Source organism: Rhea pennata, chromosome 3 (assembly GCF_028389875.1).
Source record: "Rhea pennata isolate bPtePen1 chromosome 3, bPtePen1.pri, whole genome shotgun sequence".
In the NCBI taxonomy this organism is placed as follows: Eukaryota; Metazoa; Chordata; class Aves; order Rheiformes; family Rheidae; genus Rhea; species Rhea pennata.
Window position 1 is genome coordinate 56,230,285 of NC_084665.1, and position 18,056 is coordinate 56,248,340.

Sequence of the window (18,056 nt, forward strand, 5' to 3'; positions counted from 1 at the left end):
TTTAGCTCTTAAGCCGTACATAGAGAATATCTTTTAGAATTAATTTCTCTGAAGAACCAAGAAGTCACAGTGATTTCTAGTGTTAGTGACGATCTATTGTAACAGTAGTAACAATTGAAAAATGCATAAATATCTTTAATAGCTAATGATCTGTTATTTTTAAGACATTTCTACAGGAGGCTTACATATAAATGCTTTTAACTTTGACTATTTTTGCAGTTTCTCATTTGTTCTTGCACTTTACAGTCCCCTAGTCTCACTCAGCTAACTGTTGCAGACATCACAAGAATACATTCTCCTCTGAAAATCAGAAATGTTGACCTTCTTTGCAGGCAGTATAACAGTCATACTTCCACAAGGGATAATGCTTCTGAAATAGCTAGTGAATGTGAGGCTTCCTGTGTGCACAGCATGTCTAGTGAATGTGAGGCTTCCTGTGTGCACAGCATGTCTCCACATAATACTCTAGAATGGTCAGTGTCTACATTTTTGGTTAAGTTTTGACAGGATAGTCTAACCATGCTGGTTTTATTACTAGAAAAAATAAAAATTAGGTTTTTTTTCTATAGAATGCATAACTGCCTCAGAAAAAAAATTGGAAACCGTCTTCTTGTATAGCCCAGAATGTCTACCTTAACTTAGAATCAAAGCGAAATAAGTGTTAGAATTACTTTTAATAAGAAACCTATGGCTGTAATGATTAACTTCATCCAAATCTTTACATTTACTTTTTCTTATGGAGTATTCCATATATAAGTTACTTGTATAAATTCCCAGTGTTCAGCGTACACTATTAAACAGAAATGTTTGGCATGGAAATCACATCAGGCCTGTGAACTGTGCAGACAGTTCTTGCTTCAAGATGCAAAAAACTTGTGCTCTAAATATAGCAACAATTTCCAATAGTAGCAGTGTATAATCTTGTGATAAGAGTTTATTGTCTGGGATACAAGTGACCAGTGATACATTCCACAAAAAAAAATTTGAGATACAGTTGAATGAATGCCCTGGCTGATCTAAGCGTACTGCTGTGTTTGGGTACAAAAGGATATCGCATGAAATTTTAAAATCAAGCCAGAGAATTTGGATAAAAACTTGAAAGAGTTATATTCTGAATCTGGAACTTTCATGCAAGTGTATTCAAAAATGTATTACTGTTGAGGTCTTTTTTTAGTGTCAGTTAACCTAGATATAGCTTTAGTGGCTTCTACCATATTTTTCTATCTTAAATGTTATGCTTTCTTTCAAATTCTAGCACAAATACTAACTGTGGAAAAAACATCCAGAGTTTTCCTCTTGAGCATTGGGATGATCTCTGTTTATCAGTTTTGTTTTGGCGGTTGAAGCTGTGATACCTACTAACTAGTGCCACCTGTAGTTACTGTATTTTTAACTGTAACTGTGTAGTTACTGTGGCTAATTAGTTGTTGTAAATATACTAGCCTGTTTTGTACCTAGAGATTGTTCTACAGCTAATTACAGGTCTCTGATGTTGTTTCTCAGGCTTATAGAAAAGTTCAATTAATTGTATAATATCAAAGAACAGTGCTCAATAGCAAAGTTTATCATACTTTGCCCAGATAATTTTTACTTTAAACATTTTAAAAATACATAAAGCATCCCTAGTATCTGTTCAGTAGTATTTAACTGCATCAGCAAATGTAACCAGATGCTCAATAAAACTAGGCAATAAACAGCCGTAAAGCCAAAGGCCTCATTACTCTTTTTTCAGTGTTCTTTCCATGCCATCAGGTTCCTTGCAGAAAGTAAGTGATAGCAATCATCCTTGTCCTTTGTGCTCCACTTATGAGATCTTTTATGTTCATAAGCATTAATGCCCCTTCAACAATAATGGGTGGTTGTTTCTCTACTTCTTGACCTTGTTTTTAAAAGAAACAGAAAAACCTTGTTCAGTTGTGATAGATCTATGCTTCCTTCTGTACAGTTTGCTTTGTTAAAGGTTTTTAAGGCATGTTTCTACACAAATACATATCAAAAACGGTTCCATTTGCATTGTATGAGCTACTTACTGCTCTCAGAGTTAGACTCCATATGGGAGAATATTTAAAACAGCTTTCCTTGCATTGTTTTGCTAGTCATAGTATAGACTTCTTAATGAAGTGAACTTTCTGAAAGATGATTTTGTTCTACCATGGTAAATAAAAACAATTCTTCAGGATTAGATTATGCAAAACTACTTTTATAATTCTTGCTTTTATTTGCTAGTAAAGACTTATCTTACAGACAGTGAGCAATGTTATTTCAGTTCATATCTCTAGGTAACTTTTTGGAGCTATGTGTGTATAGATGTGATATTGCTATACCAAATCTGTCCTCTAACAAAATCTATAGTGATTCTGGAGAGAACAAGATAAAAATTTGACTAGGACAAATGTTAAACTTACAGTTAATCTGAATTTAGGATACCCTGATGAATACCTTCTTTCCATTGGAAATTTTTTACTGAGGACTCTGCACTTGCATATGGTAGTCATTTTCCTTTGCTTGTCATTGAATGTCTGGGTTCTTCTAATGACGTTACTGGAAGCTGTCTTGTTTTTTCTGTATAAATTTTGTGAAACATGAAGATCTGGCCTATACATAATGAGTTTAGGCAAAACTAGCTTAGACTTGTCCTCTGTGATTTACACTTCACCTGGTAATTTACTACTAGGTAGGATTCCTTACTGCTCACACACCCAGGTTTCCTTGCAGAGGAGATCCTTGAGTACCTGAGGAGTTAGGGTGAGCCTAAGCCCTGTCCAGACTTGCGGATAAGATCTCTACTGAGAGTATTCAAGGGATGGGATTGTGTTGTCCATTAGCATTCATCTATTCAATTCCTGCTTTCAGTTTACCTAGAGTAATATCTTTACAGTAAATATTAAGCAAAACTAGCTTCTCATTAGAATCAAAGTTCAATACTAATAGTGGGTAATATTTTCTCCTGCACCTTTTGGGCAGTAGAGATTGAATTCTCATTATTTATTGACACTTCAGTGCTATAACTAAAATTCCGTTGAACTTCATCTAATGATTTGATAATGTCTTCATGTATAATAGAAATGCTAGAAACAAAAATGGCGCCGAAGTCTTTTATACTTAGTAATCTCTTTTCTGCTTTATCTGAACTCTTCACTTCATTATGTACCTTTCTCTGACCTTAAGGCAGCAATTAAATTTCATTCAGCGTTCTTTAGCTATTTCATGTGGCATGGCTAATGGCGATTTTATAAATCCAGAATTGTTTCTCTATCTATACAAGGATTTGGTAGTAGCTTCCTGCAGTTTTCTGTACCTCAGAGCAACTTTTGCAGAATTAGATTTTAATAATTCCACCAAGTGTCTCTGTTTTTATACAGATAGCATATAATAAGAACTTTTGTGCCAAATAAGTGCTTGCAGTCATTTTCTCTGTGCTAACTATTGTTGAAAAGTACTTTACTACTGCATTCTGAGGAGGACATTTTTCCCTTTAAGCATGTCAATACAGTCAAGACAAAAAATATCTGAAAGAAGAACTTTAGCAATGAAAGTTAATCATGTGTTTATCATTAAGAGCAGTATGTACTTATGTATGTACATAGTACTTTCTGTCATTTCATTTTGCTGTCTATGGCTTAGAGGAAGCAGTAAGGATGAGATGATACTGAATTTCTGCTGTTTCTTCTTTTCTTGCTTATGTAGGCTATCCACTCTGTGGCTTGGCATCATGAAGGAAAACAATTTATTTGTAGTCACTCAGACGGTACCTTGACCATATGGAATGTAAAATCTCCTACAAAACCATTCCAGACAATCACTCCACATGGTAAGATAAAAACAGGTACCCACCATGTTTGACAGCTCTTGAAACAGGGAAAAATGGTATTTTACGCATATTTTAATAAAAATATATTTTTTTACAAAACTAAGTATTTAAAACCCACTTGTTCAGTTCAAAAAAAAATTTTAGCTCTGTCACATCAACTTCTAATAGATTTCATTTTATAAAAACACAAGCCATTATGAAATGAGAGAGTACAGATCAATGCAGTGATGTCTAAACCTCTGAACTACATGATTATTCTTCAAATTATGACATTGTTCTTAATTTTAACTAATGCATATTTTGTAGGGCCTGCATTTTGCTTGACATTGCAGTCCCATTTGTTGTTTAAAATACATATAAGCAAGATCTGTTTCATGTATAAATGTGTAGAATAGCATATAAATTTTTGAAGAGGCTTGTAACAGAATAAGACTGGCATCTGGTAAGATGTTCCCACTTTTCAGATAAATTTGCATTAATTTTGGTCTAGGAAATTAACGTTATGTGTTGTTCTCATGTGAAGTATGTTGCTGTTCCCCTCCCCCCCCCCCCCCCCCCAAAAAAAAAAGAAATCAGCTTTTTGTGGTGTGCGTGTGCTTAGATCGTGTGTCAGCAGTCTTCAGACACTTTAATAGCAGGGATCATCTGTGAGCTACAGTAACAACAAAAGAGATGCTATCATAAAACTTTCTAGTTTTTGTATCTGAGCCTTCAGCAAGTCTCTGATTACTGTGCTGGCTATGGACCCTGCTGTCCAGAGTGGAAAGAGGAAGCAGTGGATATCTTATTGTCTTGTACTGATTTTATTCAAACAGGCCAAAGCATAATAAAATAGTTACGTATATTTTGATCTTGGTCTGCAATTATATTTTTTGCAGAATTTTTTAATTGTATCAAATTTGATGAATGTACAGATGGAAATCATATGTATTGTGTCCATGGGAAATTGAATCTGTAAAAGCTTTAGTTATTAATAGTGCACAGTAAAGAAAGAATTTGCTTCCAAATTCAAGTCTTAGCTTATAAGGATGCTAGTCAGAATAAAACTCACTTTACTTGTAAGCTGAGCAATTTTAATTGCAGAATTGTAGACATGAGATAGATTTTAAATCTCTCAGTGATACTTACAATGACTTTTTAGAAGAGGATTTTATTTTTGGAAACAAATATTCTACAACACTTAAAAAAAGAAAGAAAAAGAAAAGAAACTAATCTAACTCAATTATGAGCTGATAGTATCAACAAATCTTTGAAAATCTTCGATAATTATTTCAAGGTATAGTCTGTATTTGTTAGAGGTGTGAAATGTCTTCTTGTGTGAATGTTCTGTTTTGTAAATTCCATAGAGAATTTCATAATTTGTCTTCATGTTATAGAATTTTAAGTTTAATATAAGAAAATAATTTACTTCAGGAAAGCAGCTGAAGGATGGAAAGAAGCCAGAACCTTGCAAACCTATCCTTAAGGTGGAATATAAAACAACGAGAGCTGGGTAAGACTTGTTCTGAATATGAAATTAACATGCATACAATAGATACAGTACTGTGGGAATATCCTTTCTGTCTCCCAGTTGTTGGGGATAAGTACCCAGATGGTACTATGCTACAGTAAAGCAGCAGAAATAATCTTGGTAGGTCACAGATATAATTGAACAAGCTACAAAAACACATGTAAACAAATTACTAAATGCAAACCTTAACTTAGTTAAAGATACTGTTTGTTAATGCACCTATCTGTATGCTTTTTCCATGCTACTAAAAATAACTCGAGTATGTTTTTGCCCAGTTTTCTGAGAATATTAATTATTAAAGAAAAAAAGCCTGACAGCACAGAAGCTAAGTGTTTCAGAGACCTGAAAAACTGAACTTCAACAAATAATGGCCTTATGCAAGTATTCTAAATTCTGAACACATGTTGCAGCCCCAAAAATGTTACTGAACAAAGTTTTTCTGGTTGAACACAGTTACTTACGCAGTGAATTGTGCTTGATTATGCACACTGAGAATGTAACAAAGCTGTAACTGCAACAAGAGGCTCTGATGGAATTGTTGTATCTTGAGTAACATGTTTTGTTACCAGGTTTGCAGTTAGGCTTGCAAGATTTCATGTGCTGTGTGGAATTTTTTATTTATGGTTCTAAAATACTTCAAAGTGGTTGGATAAAAGGTGCAATATGAGAGTAAGCTATACACGGTGACTTGTTCAGCTGTTTGCAGATGCTGAATTTTTCTTGACTTTATTTTCTTTGACTTTTTTGGCTTAATATATTATTTTGCTTAATTTTCAGACGTTCAAATCTATAGGAGATCGCTACTTAATTGATTTAGTATAGGCTTCTACTGTGTATTACTGTATATACAGCTAATGAAATTATCTGTATAGGTATTTTTATTGTTTACTAAAGTGAGATAAATAGAAATCTAAGACTGTGGTTAGTTTCCAGATATTTGAGTATCTGTGATCACTTGAAAAATCATATTTTACTTGCAGCAATCTACATCTGTCCGTATATTTCTTTTCAGTAGTGGTTATTCAGTATTTTTACCCAATTGTATGATATTTCAGGAGCAGAGAACTGAAATGTCAAAAGCTAACCTAAATATGGTAGAGAAAGGTAGCCTAAAAGATAGCCAGCAAGTTTCAGTTTACAATTTCTGCGGTCGAAAGCTCTCTGTTATGAACAGTCATTTTGAAGAAGATTTGTTTGAAGCTTGCCTTATGTAATTATAATACTGTAATGTGAAATTGAGTTTTCCTAGAGTTTAGAAAGGAGTTTGTTTTAGTACAGTATCTAAGAGTATATAATTTAGGGGGGATATTCTTTCCTAATGTGGGCTTCTTTTCAATTATACTCATCACTTTCTGATGTTCATGTAAACTGACAGTTTTGATATATTTCATTCTGATGTTTTTGCTTTAATTTTTTTCTTCATCTTCAGTGTACTTCTAAATTTATAACTGTTATTCTTCTTTAATAAGAAATATTGAATAACAAAATTTGCCCTCTGGTGTGGAAGCAGTGCACTGGAAATATCGACTCATTTATTGTTACATGTACTTCAGTTCATGCTTCTATTTTCAGTTCTAATAGTGCTCTGTCTTATTACAGAAATTTTAAAGCAAAGCTGTGTTACCTTTCAGTGTAAGCATTAAGAATGTAAAATTTATGTCATTTTCTCTTTACTATTTGAAACTGATTAACTGTGGAAATGACACAGTTCTGTGGTTTAATTAACTTCAGTAGGGCAGCTGAGGTAATTTAAACTGTGTATCCTGGATCAGGCCTAAGTTTTCTAGCCAACTTGAAGAATATAAGAAAAAAAGCAAGTAGTTCTGCTTTTGTAGCAGTCTGCTCTGTGTGTCCTTCAAAACAAACAAAAAAAAAAAAAAACATACAGCATGTTTAAAACATACGCCATTTACTATAATACATATTTACACAGTGAATTGTGTGAATTTAAATACATATTTAAATTATTTCACTTAAATTTTTGTATTGTGAGAAATAGTGTGTAACCATTACCTCTCCTTACTTTTTCCATGCTATGTATGGAACTCTAACATCTTAACATCCTTTCTTCTTTGCTCCTCCCTTATCTAGAGTAGCCCAGGTTTGTGTTCTTGTATCTTCTCATGTGGAAATGGTTTCATAGTGTATAGTCTTCCTTGTAATCATCTTCTTTACTGCTTCTAATTCTAATAAAGATTGTTTTCTGAGAAAAGGTGACAGGAACCATATACAAGGAAAGCGCATAACTGACTGTAACCTGTAGTAGGAACTACAGGCACTTTTCTTTCCACTGTTGGAGCCTTTGTTAATCCCTTCTCACTTTTTTGTTTTATTCTCTTTACTACGAAGCTGGAGAGGAGAAAACAGGAGCACATAAACTATTCCCTAGCACTTACAGACTTCCTATTTATCTTTTGAATTTCTTTTTTAATCTGTTGTAGATAGCTGTGAAGACTTCCCTGGAGCTAAAGTTGTGTTTACCTTACAACTGTAGTATGTCTACAGTTTTATTTTCTGAGAGAATGTTATATTTGTAGAAAGATTTCTATTACCATTCCTCCTGTATCAGGGCCAGAGAGTCAAAAAGGCAAGTTCTTGGTATATCCTTGCACAAACTGGCATAATTTTCCGATCTCAGGGCGTAACACTGTTGGTCTCCAGCTATTTAAGGTCACCTAATGCAGCATTCCATTCTCTGTGGGGCAGTGCATTCCAAAGGTAGGTTTCCATTTGAAGTAGTGGACAGTTTTCATGTTTTGTTGTAGGCATACTTTTCTGTCTAAAGTGAATCCGGAGGAGGAGCACTTGAACTTCCTAATATTGATTTTCCACCCTTAAATTCCGTCCCTCAGTATTTACTGTAGCAATACCTTATTAAAAAAAAAAAAAAAAAAGCCTAAGATGTTCCTCAACTTCTAATGCCATAATGCGTACGGGCATTCATTTTCAGAACAATAATTTTCATTAGTTGATGGTGGTTTTGGTCAAGTTGTACAGTTGATGAGGTGAATCTAGATTTTGATAAAGCAACAGGCCTAGTATCTGATTTATTGCTGTGGTAAAACTGCCCAGGCTTATTCTTCAATACTGGAGCTCTGTGCAATAGGAAGTACAGCTCAAATGTCTCCCTGTAATCATAATCAAAGAGCGTACTCTGTCAGTAACCCATGCAGCTGTCATGACTGATGGTACAGCAGGTCTTGGCAAGATTAATATATATAATTGGGACCCAGAGGTTACAAGAATAATAATGAGGTCTCTAGATATATCAAGGTTACTGATTTATTTCATTCAAATATTACAATTCTTTTGTGTGAGCTTTATCTCCACTAGTCTGAGACTTCCAGTCCTACACTAACTCTTCAAATCTTTGCTGCCTGTATTACTAGAGATTAACTTCTTACGACAATTTGCAGAAATACATACGTGATAGATTTGAATGCAGATCTTTCACCCATGGTTTGAAAAAACAAGCCAGCTGCTATAAATGGCGTGCTCTCTCAAATCTGAATTGCCAGAGACTGACTCAAGTTTACCCCTTTTCTTCTAAAATTGAGCAGAAGTATCCTCCAGGATTTTAAGCCTCTGATCTCTGTTGTGTAAGAAAACTTAATACTAATCTTTCACTGCAAGATTTAATCTTGTGTTTTCTGAATAGTTATCTTTTCAAATAAACATTTTCCTCCTTTTTAGTATTTTTTTGCAGTGTTCCACAGTGATTTTACAGATTTAATTGATGTGCAAATTAAAACAAAGAGATTGGTTCCATACCTACTGAAGTGGAACCAATTCAAAAAGGAATCTCTTGTATATTAGCAGCTACTACAAATGCTATATAGAAGTTCTCTAAGGAATTGTTGAGCACTATTTCCTGTTAAATGTTTTTCATGGTTTCCAGTAGGCAAAGTTGAGTCAAAGTCATGTATTATGCAAGGTATACAATTTTTTATATTTTTTCAATCATGCATTTCTACTAAAAATGATATGCAGTAACCTTTTAATGCATATCACAATTACAAGACAGCTTTTTCATTTAAGAATTTAATTAGAAAACACACAGCTTGTGTTGTACTAAATCCATGGTTTCATGCAAATGTGAAAAAGTTCATGTACAAACCTGTGTAACTCTTTCTGGCTGACTACAGTCAACCTTAATCTTTGACTCATCTGTGCAAAATCTTTGTGATAGATCCCTGTAATCTATTCTTAGTTCCTCCATCCTTTGCTTCATAAGGATGCAGACTCTGGCAAGCCTGCCAAAAGCCATATTATTACCCTGAGAAATGAAAATAGCAGAAATAGCAGAAACCAGTATACAGTTTCACCGTGATATATAATGCTTTGAAACTGAAATTTTTGATTTTGTTGTTGTCAGTTGATCGTGGTGAATCTGTGAGTTTAATAATGCAAAATTGTCAGTACTTTCTTAACTGTGTGAAGGCAAAAATGAGATACTGCATTTGAAATACTTGTTTGATACTCTGAAATAATTGTGTTAAATCCTGGATTAGAAAGGTTTCTGAAGGATGAAGCAATCTATGAAATAACCTGTAGGCACTGAGAGGTAGCCCAGTCTGCTTTACCTTCAATACTGCAAGCAAAGAGCATGTTTTCAGCTAGGATTTTCATTCATAAGGGCTAGCATGTGCATAAACAAAGCCTGTCATGAACAGTTCTTCTCAAGAAGAATGATGTACCTAATTTGTCATGTTTCTGTTTCAAACACTAACCTACTGAAAAATGTTTAGATGTTACGGCAAAGATGGCATTATGGAAACACATACAAATACATAAAACATCCTTCAGACTTACATTTGCTATGTATCAGGATGTTTGTTTTTTTTTCTTAAAATTTTCTCCAACTACCATCATATTAGCTACTTTCATTTAAGGCAGATGCAAACAAAGGATAGGATTCATATCATCTTAGTGGGCATAAAAGTTGGTTAGAGGAATTGTACCCTCTGTTCTTCTCCATAAATACAGCCTGGAATTTAAGGCAATAGTTGTCAATAGTAGGTGAAATCTCTGGCTCAAGTGTATATTCATGAACAGTCAGTCAACTCTTTAAAAGGTATTGTGCCCTAATTTAAACAATCGCAATATTAACATAAATAGTGACTTCTGATACTCAATAAGAATAAAATACCTATTAAAATTGATATATTCATTTTTATCTTATTTTTCATAAATAAGATTTTAAACTGTATATTGTGTGCATAGTAGATGAAATATCAATTTATTTTGTAGTATGTTTCTGTAGAGACTTAAGCATTTCTTTGAGAGGAAGCTTATAATCTCCTTTCTCAAAATTAGAGGAAATGTTTTTGCTTTGCTCAAGTCAATCATTTAATTATCAGTAGAAATTTGGTCTCTGAGATAGAAGTAGGACCTTGAATTTTGTGTACAATGATAGAGGAAGATAGATAAAATATCTAGAATAAATGTGTAGTAGGAGAAGTATGGACATTTATTTATGCCCATACTTCTTAAAGTTACGTCTTTGAAGTGTATCAAGCAGCTGGTTGTTTCCACAAGAAATCATGTTATTGTGACTGCAGAATTACTGTGCAGTATTTGCAGCATTACTTGTATTTCAAACTTCAGGATAATTGTGTGCAAAAAATAAAATTCATGACACTCTTTCTAATCCTACTGGAATATTTTATATTGGGAAGCAAGTGTCTGTAATTCTGAATCTACAGTTCAGTAGAAAAAAAAAGGTTTCAATACTTAACAACAAAAAAATCTTGTCAAAGAGTTAATAAGATTAATTAAATAAGCCCAATGGAACAAAAAATCTGGAGGAGGAGTCTGAAAATCTATGGCTCAAGGTCTAATCTTCTAACTCTCTTTAAGTTTTGAAATATATACCCGAACTACCCATTGCATGGAGAGTTGTTTTGCATTATGCTTAATATTTCTCATTGAACTTTATTATAGGGTTATGAAAACCGACCCGTTTCCTCTTTTTATGCATTATCTTGGTTTGATCCTGAATTTCTCTGCTTTGTTCCAGGGAGCCTTTCATCATTCTCTCGGGAGGTTTGTCATATGACACTGTAGGAAGAAGGCCCTGTTTAACAGTTATGCATGGGAAAAGTACCGCTGTGCTAGAAATGGATTATTCTATTGTTGATTTTCTAACCCTCTGTGAAACACCATATCCTAATGGTAGGCTCTGGAAAGATTTTTTTCAGTACTTCTACCTCTTCTCTCTGAACTTTAATCCCATCCTTTTGGGGTTTTTGTTTGTTTGGTTGGTTGGTTGGTTTTTTAATCTCTGTGGCTCAAACTGCAGCAGCTTCCCAAAGGATCATAATAAAATAGTTAATTAAGAAACTTATTTTGCTTCTAGAAGAATGATGATTCCAAGTTGCATGGGTTTTCCTTTCTTTAACCCCCAAATCCTGTGCAGACAGAAAGTAACATTACAATTCTAAGCTATACTAATTGCAGATATGTTCATCAATATTTATTAGAGCACGTAAGACCTTTCCAGTCAATACTAAACCATGATTAGCATTTGTGTATTGCTTTTAATTTCTAGTGACTGTATTAATCATTCTGATATTCACATGAATTTCTTCACTAACTTGTAATCTCTTTTCTGCAGAGGGGGAATTTTTATCATAGATTAAGTACTTGTCTCAGATTAGTAGTATTATATTTCTGATGACTCGAATGTTGTTAGCTGCTTAGCTCAGAACTTGAAGTCTGTATGGTGGAGGACAAACAAAACTTTGGAAACTGCCTTTCATTTTTCTTATTTTAGTGTTAGGTAAGCTGACTTTCAATCTTTTTTGTAAACAATTAGTTTCATTACTGTTGCTAAACTCCACAGTGAATTTGAGGAAAAGCAGTTGGGGGTGGGAAGATAGTAGGCTCAGTAACTGACTTTTTGTCAAAAATCCTGTATGCAAGTCTCTCTGCATGTTTCTTTTCCTCTTATTTTATCTGCTTAAGTATTTTTAGCTGAATTGGAAAGGAGTTGAGAATGTTGAGCTAAAGGGAGAGTGTGGCTTTTGCAAACTTGGAGTATTCAGGGGGGTAAGTGTATGAAATACTTTCAGAGACTATATAGTCATTTAAATAGTTTTTCTGTCCTTGAACGACTGCAGTGACTGATCATATACTTGAGACTGTGTGTCAAGAACTTGTTTACGTAACTTTTTCTTCCTGTTTTTAGACTTTCAGGAACCATATGCTGTAGTTGTTCTTCTAGAAAAGGACTTAGTACTGATTGACCTTGCACAAAATGGGTAAGAATCTTGGGTTTTCTTTTTAATGGCTGGCTGCAGTGATGAGCTCATCTTGCTGCTCTTCAGTTTTTTACTGTTACTATACTACTTTCTTGCTCAGAGTATAAAATTTTGAATAGTGGATAGAAAGTTTCCTGAGTAAATCTGTGTACCTTTATAGGTCGACTTTTCCTGTGTTAATAGGTAGTAGCTAAACAGAACATTGAGCACATTTTCTGTGCTTGATTGACTGTCAGAAATAACTAATATATCCCTAGTGCTTTTTAGTTACAACAGTTTATTTTGAAGTTGACTCCTTAGTGCTACCATTGTAATTTTTCTTAAGGTTAACTTTCCTGTGTTTACAGAAACAAAAATGAAAATGAGAAGCCTGTCAGAAGCATGTATCTCGCTTGGCGATGCAGGACTGTTTCCCACAAAAGTGGTTGATCCCCTGAATTCTAGCTAACAGAGATAAAACACATTACAATGGTGAAGTGTATCACAATTTAAGCCAAACAAATTGTAGCTAGCTAGCATTCAGTTCTAGATTCTCTTAATGTATCAGAGGACCTTCTTAATGATCTTAATGAAATTTAACTGTTAATTCGAAATCCAAGCTGTGAACAGAAGCTTCACCTCTCTCAACACTAAATATTCTAGGCACGAGTAGGTGTGAGTGTATGTGTGATAAAAATCACAGATATGCTTACAAACAACAAACTGTCAAACAACAGCAAACAGGAAAGGTAGATGGAACTGGCTTGGTACAAGTTTTGGAGAGAGTGAAAGTTTTGCATACAATGAGGAAAAAACCCCAAAGTGTATTGGAGGGTTAAGTTGTCTTTATGGAGGAGATAACAAATATTAGAAGTACAGAATAGAAGTTGAATTAAATGATAAGGATTCCATTTTAGTGTATCATAGTTTTATCTGTTTGTTCTAGTTTGTATCTATTTACTCTTGTCCTACTAATACAGTCTCCAGTGCCTGAAATTTATAGTTGAGGCTTATTCATGTAACAAAAATCTTCAGCAGTTATGTTTTTGGAAGATCTATAATGGTCTTTGGTTGCAATTCACTTGTAAATTATTAACTGTGTTTGGCACCTGGAAAAGGAACAAATTGAATATATTAATGCTTCAGGTGTCTGTTATCTTTCCCTCTTGCCCAACTTATTTCCCGTGCTTGCTTTTGCATTTATCATAGTTTGTTAAAATAAAGACTCTTCTTCATTCAATTTTTAGAAGATAATTTTAGTTTTATATAAAATATCATTGGTGTGCAGAATGTTTTCAGCTGTTGTTGCAAATTTTTCCTTTAGATAGGTTAACTGAGAAGCCATCTCTGTCCTGCTCCCACACACACACCCCCAAGAAAAAAGAAAAAGTATGCATTTTTCTGGAAATTAATATTCTCTGAACACAGATATGTACAACTGTATATACCTCTTGATTACTATAGACTTCTTTCTCATTCACACTGTCACTTTTCTGATGCAGATGGTGAGCAATGTGTGCTTCTGTTAGTTTCTAATTGATAACAGAATTGCTATCTCTAACTGTCAGAAAGTCATCTTGGAGTTGCAAATAGGTTGTGAAGCACAGTCTTCTTATCTTTCTCCCTGGAATAATAGACCTAAAAGTTAGAAATAAATTCATAGCTACAGAACATTACAATTAGGACTGGATAACTTCAGTTCTTCTACACATCCTTAAAATAGTAAGCTTTAAAAAGTTAAATTAAAAAAATGAGAAATACCAATGTTCCAAGCACATTCTAGAAACAATACAAACTTCAGGTTCCAGGTACGAATCTACGGTATCTTGGTAGTGTACTTGATAAGAAGTGAAGTTATATAGTATGTTCATTCATAACCTAATTTTATATGTGTTTATTTTTCTTTGTACGAAATGAATGTAAACGTACAGGTTTCAGTATTTTACTTGTGTCCTGCATTTAAAAAGAAAATCCTGCTTTTTCTAGATTAACAGTCTTCCCCTTTCATCTGTTAAAGGTACCCTATATTTGAGAATCCCTATCCTTTGACTATACATGAGTCTCCGGTTACCTGTTGTGAATATTTTGCGGATTGTCCTGTGGACCTCATACCTGCACTCTATTCAGTTGGGGCTCGACAGAAACGTCAAGGTTACAGTAAAAAGGTATAACGTCTAGTACATACATATGTATTTGAAAATATTAAAAATGAACTACTATAAAAAATTTAAGCATGACCATACTAAAATTAAAGCTACACCTGACGTGTTATGCTGTCTGTGGCAGTGACTAATAGAAGATGCCTAGAGAGGACAGAGCATAAGGCAGGTGTATAGTCATGCTTCCCTGATGCACTTCCATCAGTTGCCAGATTACTGCAAATTAGGTGTTGTCCTGGGGTAGGGGTGTTGTTCATATCCCATGTTGATTTTTTTCTTCAGTGGATTTACCTAATTACATCTTGAACTCATGTGAAATACTGGCATCTGAAATGTCTTGTGACAGTAATTTCAATGGTTTGACTGTGCACAATATGATATTTTATTTCTTGGTCTATTTATTAATATTCTAGGAATGGCCTATCAGTGGAGGCAACTGGGGGTTGATTACTCAGAGCTATCCAGAGATAATTATTACAGGGTAAGTGACACAATAGTGTAGTAACTTCATCAGTCGATTAAGAAGAAGTGAGAGCATTTTTTTCCTTTTATACAAAATAACATTCTAGAAGGGTGGTTTGAATGGTTTGAGAAATTATATTGGCTAAAATTTGCATGGTATTTTTGAGGAGTTAAAAAGAAAGTAAAGCAAAATGTAGAAGAGAAAGTAGGAGAGCAGCATAACAGCAGGGGTCTTAAATGGATTATTATTCCAAAGCAGTATTGTGAATGTATCTGCTTGCTGTCAATACATTCCAGAAACTTTTCCTTCATTCTTTAACTTTTGAGGAATATCTGAGTTGTGTTTTAAGCATACAAATTTCATTAAATAGTTATTGAATTCAGTCCTAAAAGGGAAACCAAGCTTTTTATTTTAAAAAAGGGCAACCAAATGCTTAAATTGGTTCATTTTGCTCTTTCTGAGCTATGTCCTTCTAACTCTGCTGTAAAGAGTAAAATTAAAATGAAATAGATAAAGTCCATGCAGTGCATAACTGGAAGAGGGAGAGCACTACTAAAGAACAACCCATTAGCCCTAATGAGGATTGGTGGTTAGTTTATAGTAGGCATTGCAGAGACTTTGAGAGGTAGTCTTGAAAAATGTAGTCTTCTATCAGTTTCAAAGGTGAAAAAACCCAACCAAATTAGTTAAGCTTCAGTGTGAACAGATCACCTAATATATCTCCTTTAAATGCATCAGTCCAGTTAAGGACAGCCTTTAAGAAACAGCATGTAATAAGATCTAGTAAACTGTTTATCAGAAATGCAAATAACTCAAATCAATTTTTAAAATGGTAAATTAGTACAATGGAATTTCAGTGAGATACTTTTTTAAAAAAAAACCTCTTCTGTCAAAAATGAAATAAGGCATGTTTTATAAAGTATTAGCATCCAATAAATAGTTACAATGCAGTGTTAGGTATATATTTTAATGAGTTAGTGACAAAGAGGTCTAACTCTCCAACTAACTATTTTACCATCTTATTAATTCTTTAATATTTCATAGGCATGCTGATGGGTCAATCAAGTTTTGGGATGCCTCTGCAAGTAAGTGTTTTCAGTAGAGAATTTATTTATTCAATAGCAGTTTTCTAAACTTATTGATTTCTCTAACGGAATGTAATCTACTAACTCGTCTCATATTTCCTGCTTCGGATTTAAAATTAATATTGTTTGTTAAATGTTTGGCTGGTTTTTACGTCAATGAAAACGCAATAGTTATTCAAGGTTCAGCAAGAAGGGAGGTATTTTAGAGTTTTCAGAAGTACCTTATTCAGCATACAGATGTATGACAGGCAAATATATTTATTTTTAGTACAACTGAATTTCAGTGAGTTATTTCCAGATTATTACTGTCTAAAACAAAAGTGAGGCATTTGTTCATAAAATACCAGCTCCCAATGCATTATGTTATCTAAAAATGAGAATCAGAACCAATAATAATTTAAGCCAGTACATAGGCGTTTATAAAGGAAGGCAGGAGAACAGTAAAATAAAGAGGTGTTTGGGGTTTTTTTTTTGTTTGGTTGGTTTTTGTTTGTTTTTTTTTTGTTTTGTTTTTTTTTCTTTTGGTGGACCACTGAATAAGGTTGAAGAGTCTGATACTGTTTTACATTTCTCTCTAGTTAAAGGTTCAGTTGCCTCTGATGGTCTGCACATCCAACACTTGAGAAGTGTAGTAAGATTTCAAACTAGAATGTACACATCAGTTAGATAAATTACAGGTTTTAAATCATCTAGGTCTGACTGAACTTACCCTTAGTGCTTAAAACCTGACTGAAGCAATCTTGGAATCATTAGCGATTTTCTTTAAAAACTTCTGGAAGATTTATGAGCTTCCAAAAAGTTGTGGGATATGTGAGGGTGGGAGGGAACAGATGCAATGTATATGTTTAAAAACAGGGAGGAGGAGTATTTGGAGTGTTAAGAGATCTTAATTTCACTTTGAGATGAGGGTGGAATCTGGAATAAACAAACTGACTGTGTGTACTTAAAAATAATACTCAGCATAGATCTGTCAAGAATAAAACCTATTAAAACTATTTAATTTCCTTCTAAAACCAGTTAATAGACCTGACAGGGAAGAAACTGTCGATATCCTGCATCTTGACTTTAATCCTTTTAAATTTCTCTACTCAGTGCAGTCTTACAGATAAGCTAGGGAAAAACGATTCGAATGAAACCGCTGAAGTACAAAGGTGGAGGAAGGATATATTAAGCCAATTTTCACAATGATAGCATTTTTATTTGTTTCGGTGTTTTGGGTGATTGCCTAGGCAATGTGCCTGTGAAGTTTGAAAGCAACACCGTGACAGTTACAAGAACACTGGAAGAAAGAATTGGAGTTAAAATTTAGAATGATGTTACCAACTGTTGAATAGTATCCCAGACCTTTGAGGATAGGACCAAGGATTTACACGCAGAATCAGATGGAAAAAAAAACTTGGAATTCTAATGGAATAGATATGTCTTATCTGTGTCAGTATTGCCAAAAAATATATATATATTGGGATAGCTAAATGGGAATATCATCTGTTAAAGCCAACATAAATTAACTCTTCCACAGTCTTCAACTTTGTCCACTGTAAGTAGGCCTAAGTTGTGGTGTGGCTAGATGTTATCATTAGAAAGAGATCCCTAAATATAGTTAAGCTTGAGAAATTGTGAGGACTTAGTTTATAATTTAAGCTTAGCATTTAAGCTTAGCATATATCTCAGGAAATGTTTTTGATATTTACTGATCCTGCCTTGGGCAGGCAGTGCACTGTATGGCATTCCCAAGCCCTTTCAGACTTTGCTCACTAAGCACACCTAGTCAGGTCAACTGGTCTGGA

The 18,056-nt window shown here is 34.0% G+C and overlaps 1 protein-coding gene across 4 annotated transcripts in view; it reads left to right on the forward strand.

Moving 5' to 3' along the window:
- The window catches only part of STXBP5 (syntaxin binding protein 5), a 122,992-nt gene that overhangs the window by 62,788 nt on the left and 42,148 nt on the right, over positions 1–18,056 (forward strand). For all 4 annotated transcript variants that reach the window (XM_062572355.1, XM_062572356.1, XM_062572357.1 and 1 more), the window contains exons 8-14: positions 3,688–3,811; positions 5,225–5,303; positions 11,341–11,495; positions 12,511–12,583; positions 14,580–14,727; positions 15,135–15,202; positions 16,229–16,269. In XM_062572355.1, coding sequence (XP_062428339.1) covers positions 3,688–3,811; positions 5,225–5,303; positions 11,341–11,495; positions 12,511–12,583; positions 14,580–14,727; positions 15,135–15,202; positions 16,229–16,269 — 688 coding nt within the window. The remainder of the gene's footprint in view (positions 1–3,687; positions 3,812–5,224; positions 5,304–11,340; positions 11,496–12,510; positions 12,584–14,579; positions 14,728–15,134; positions 15,203–16,228; positions 16,270–18,056) is intronic.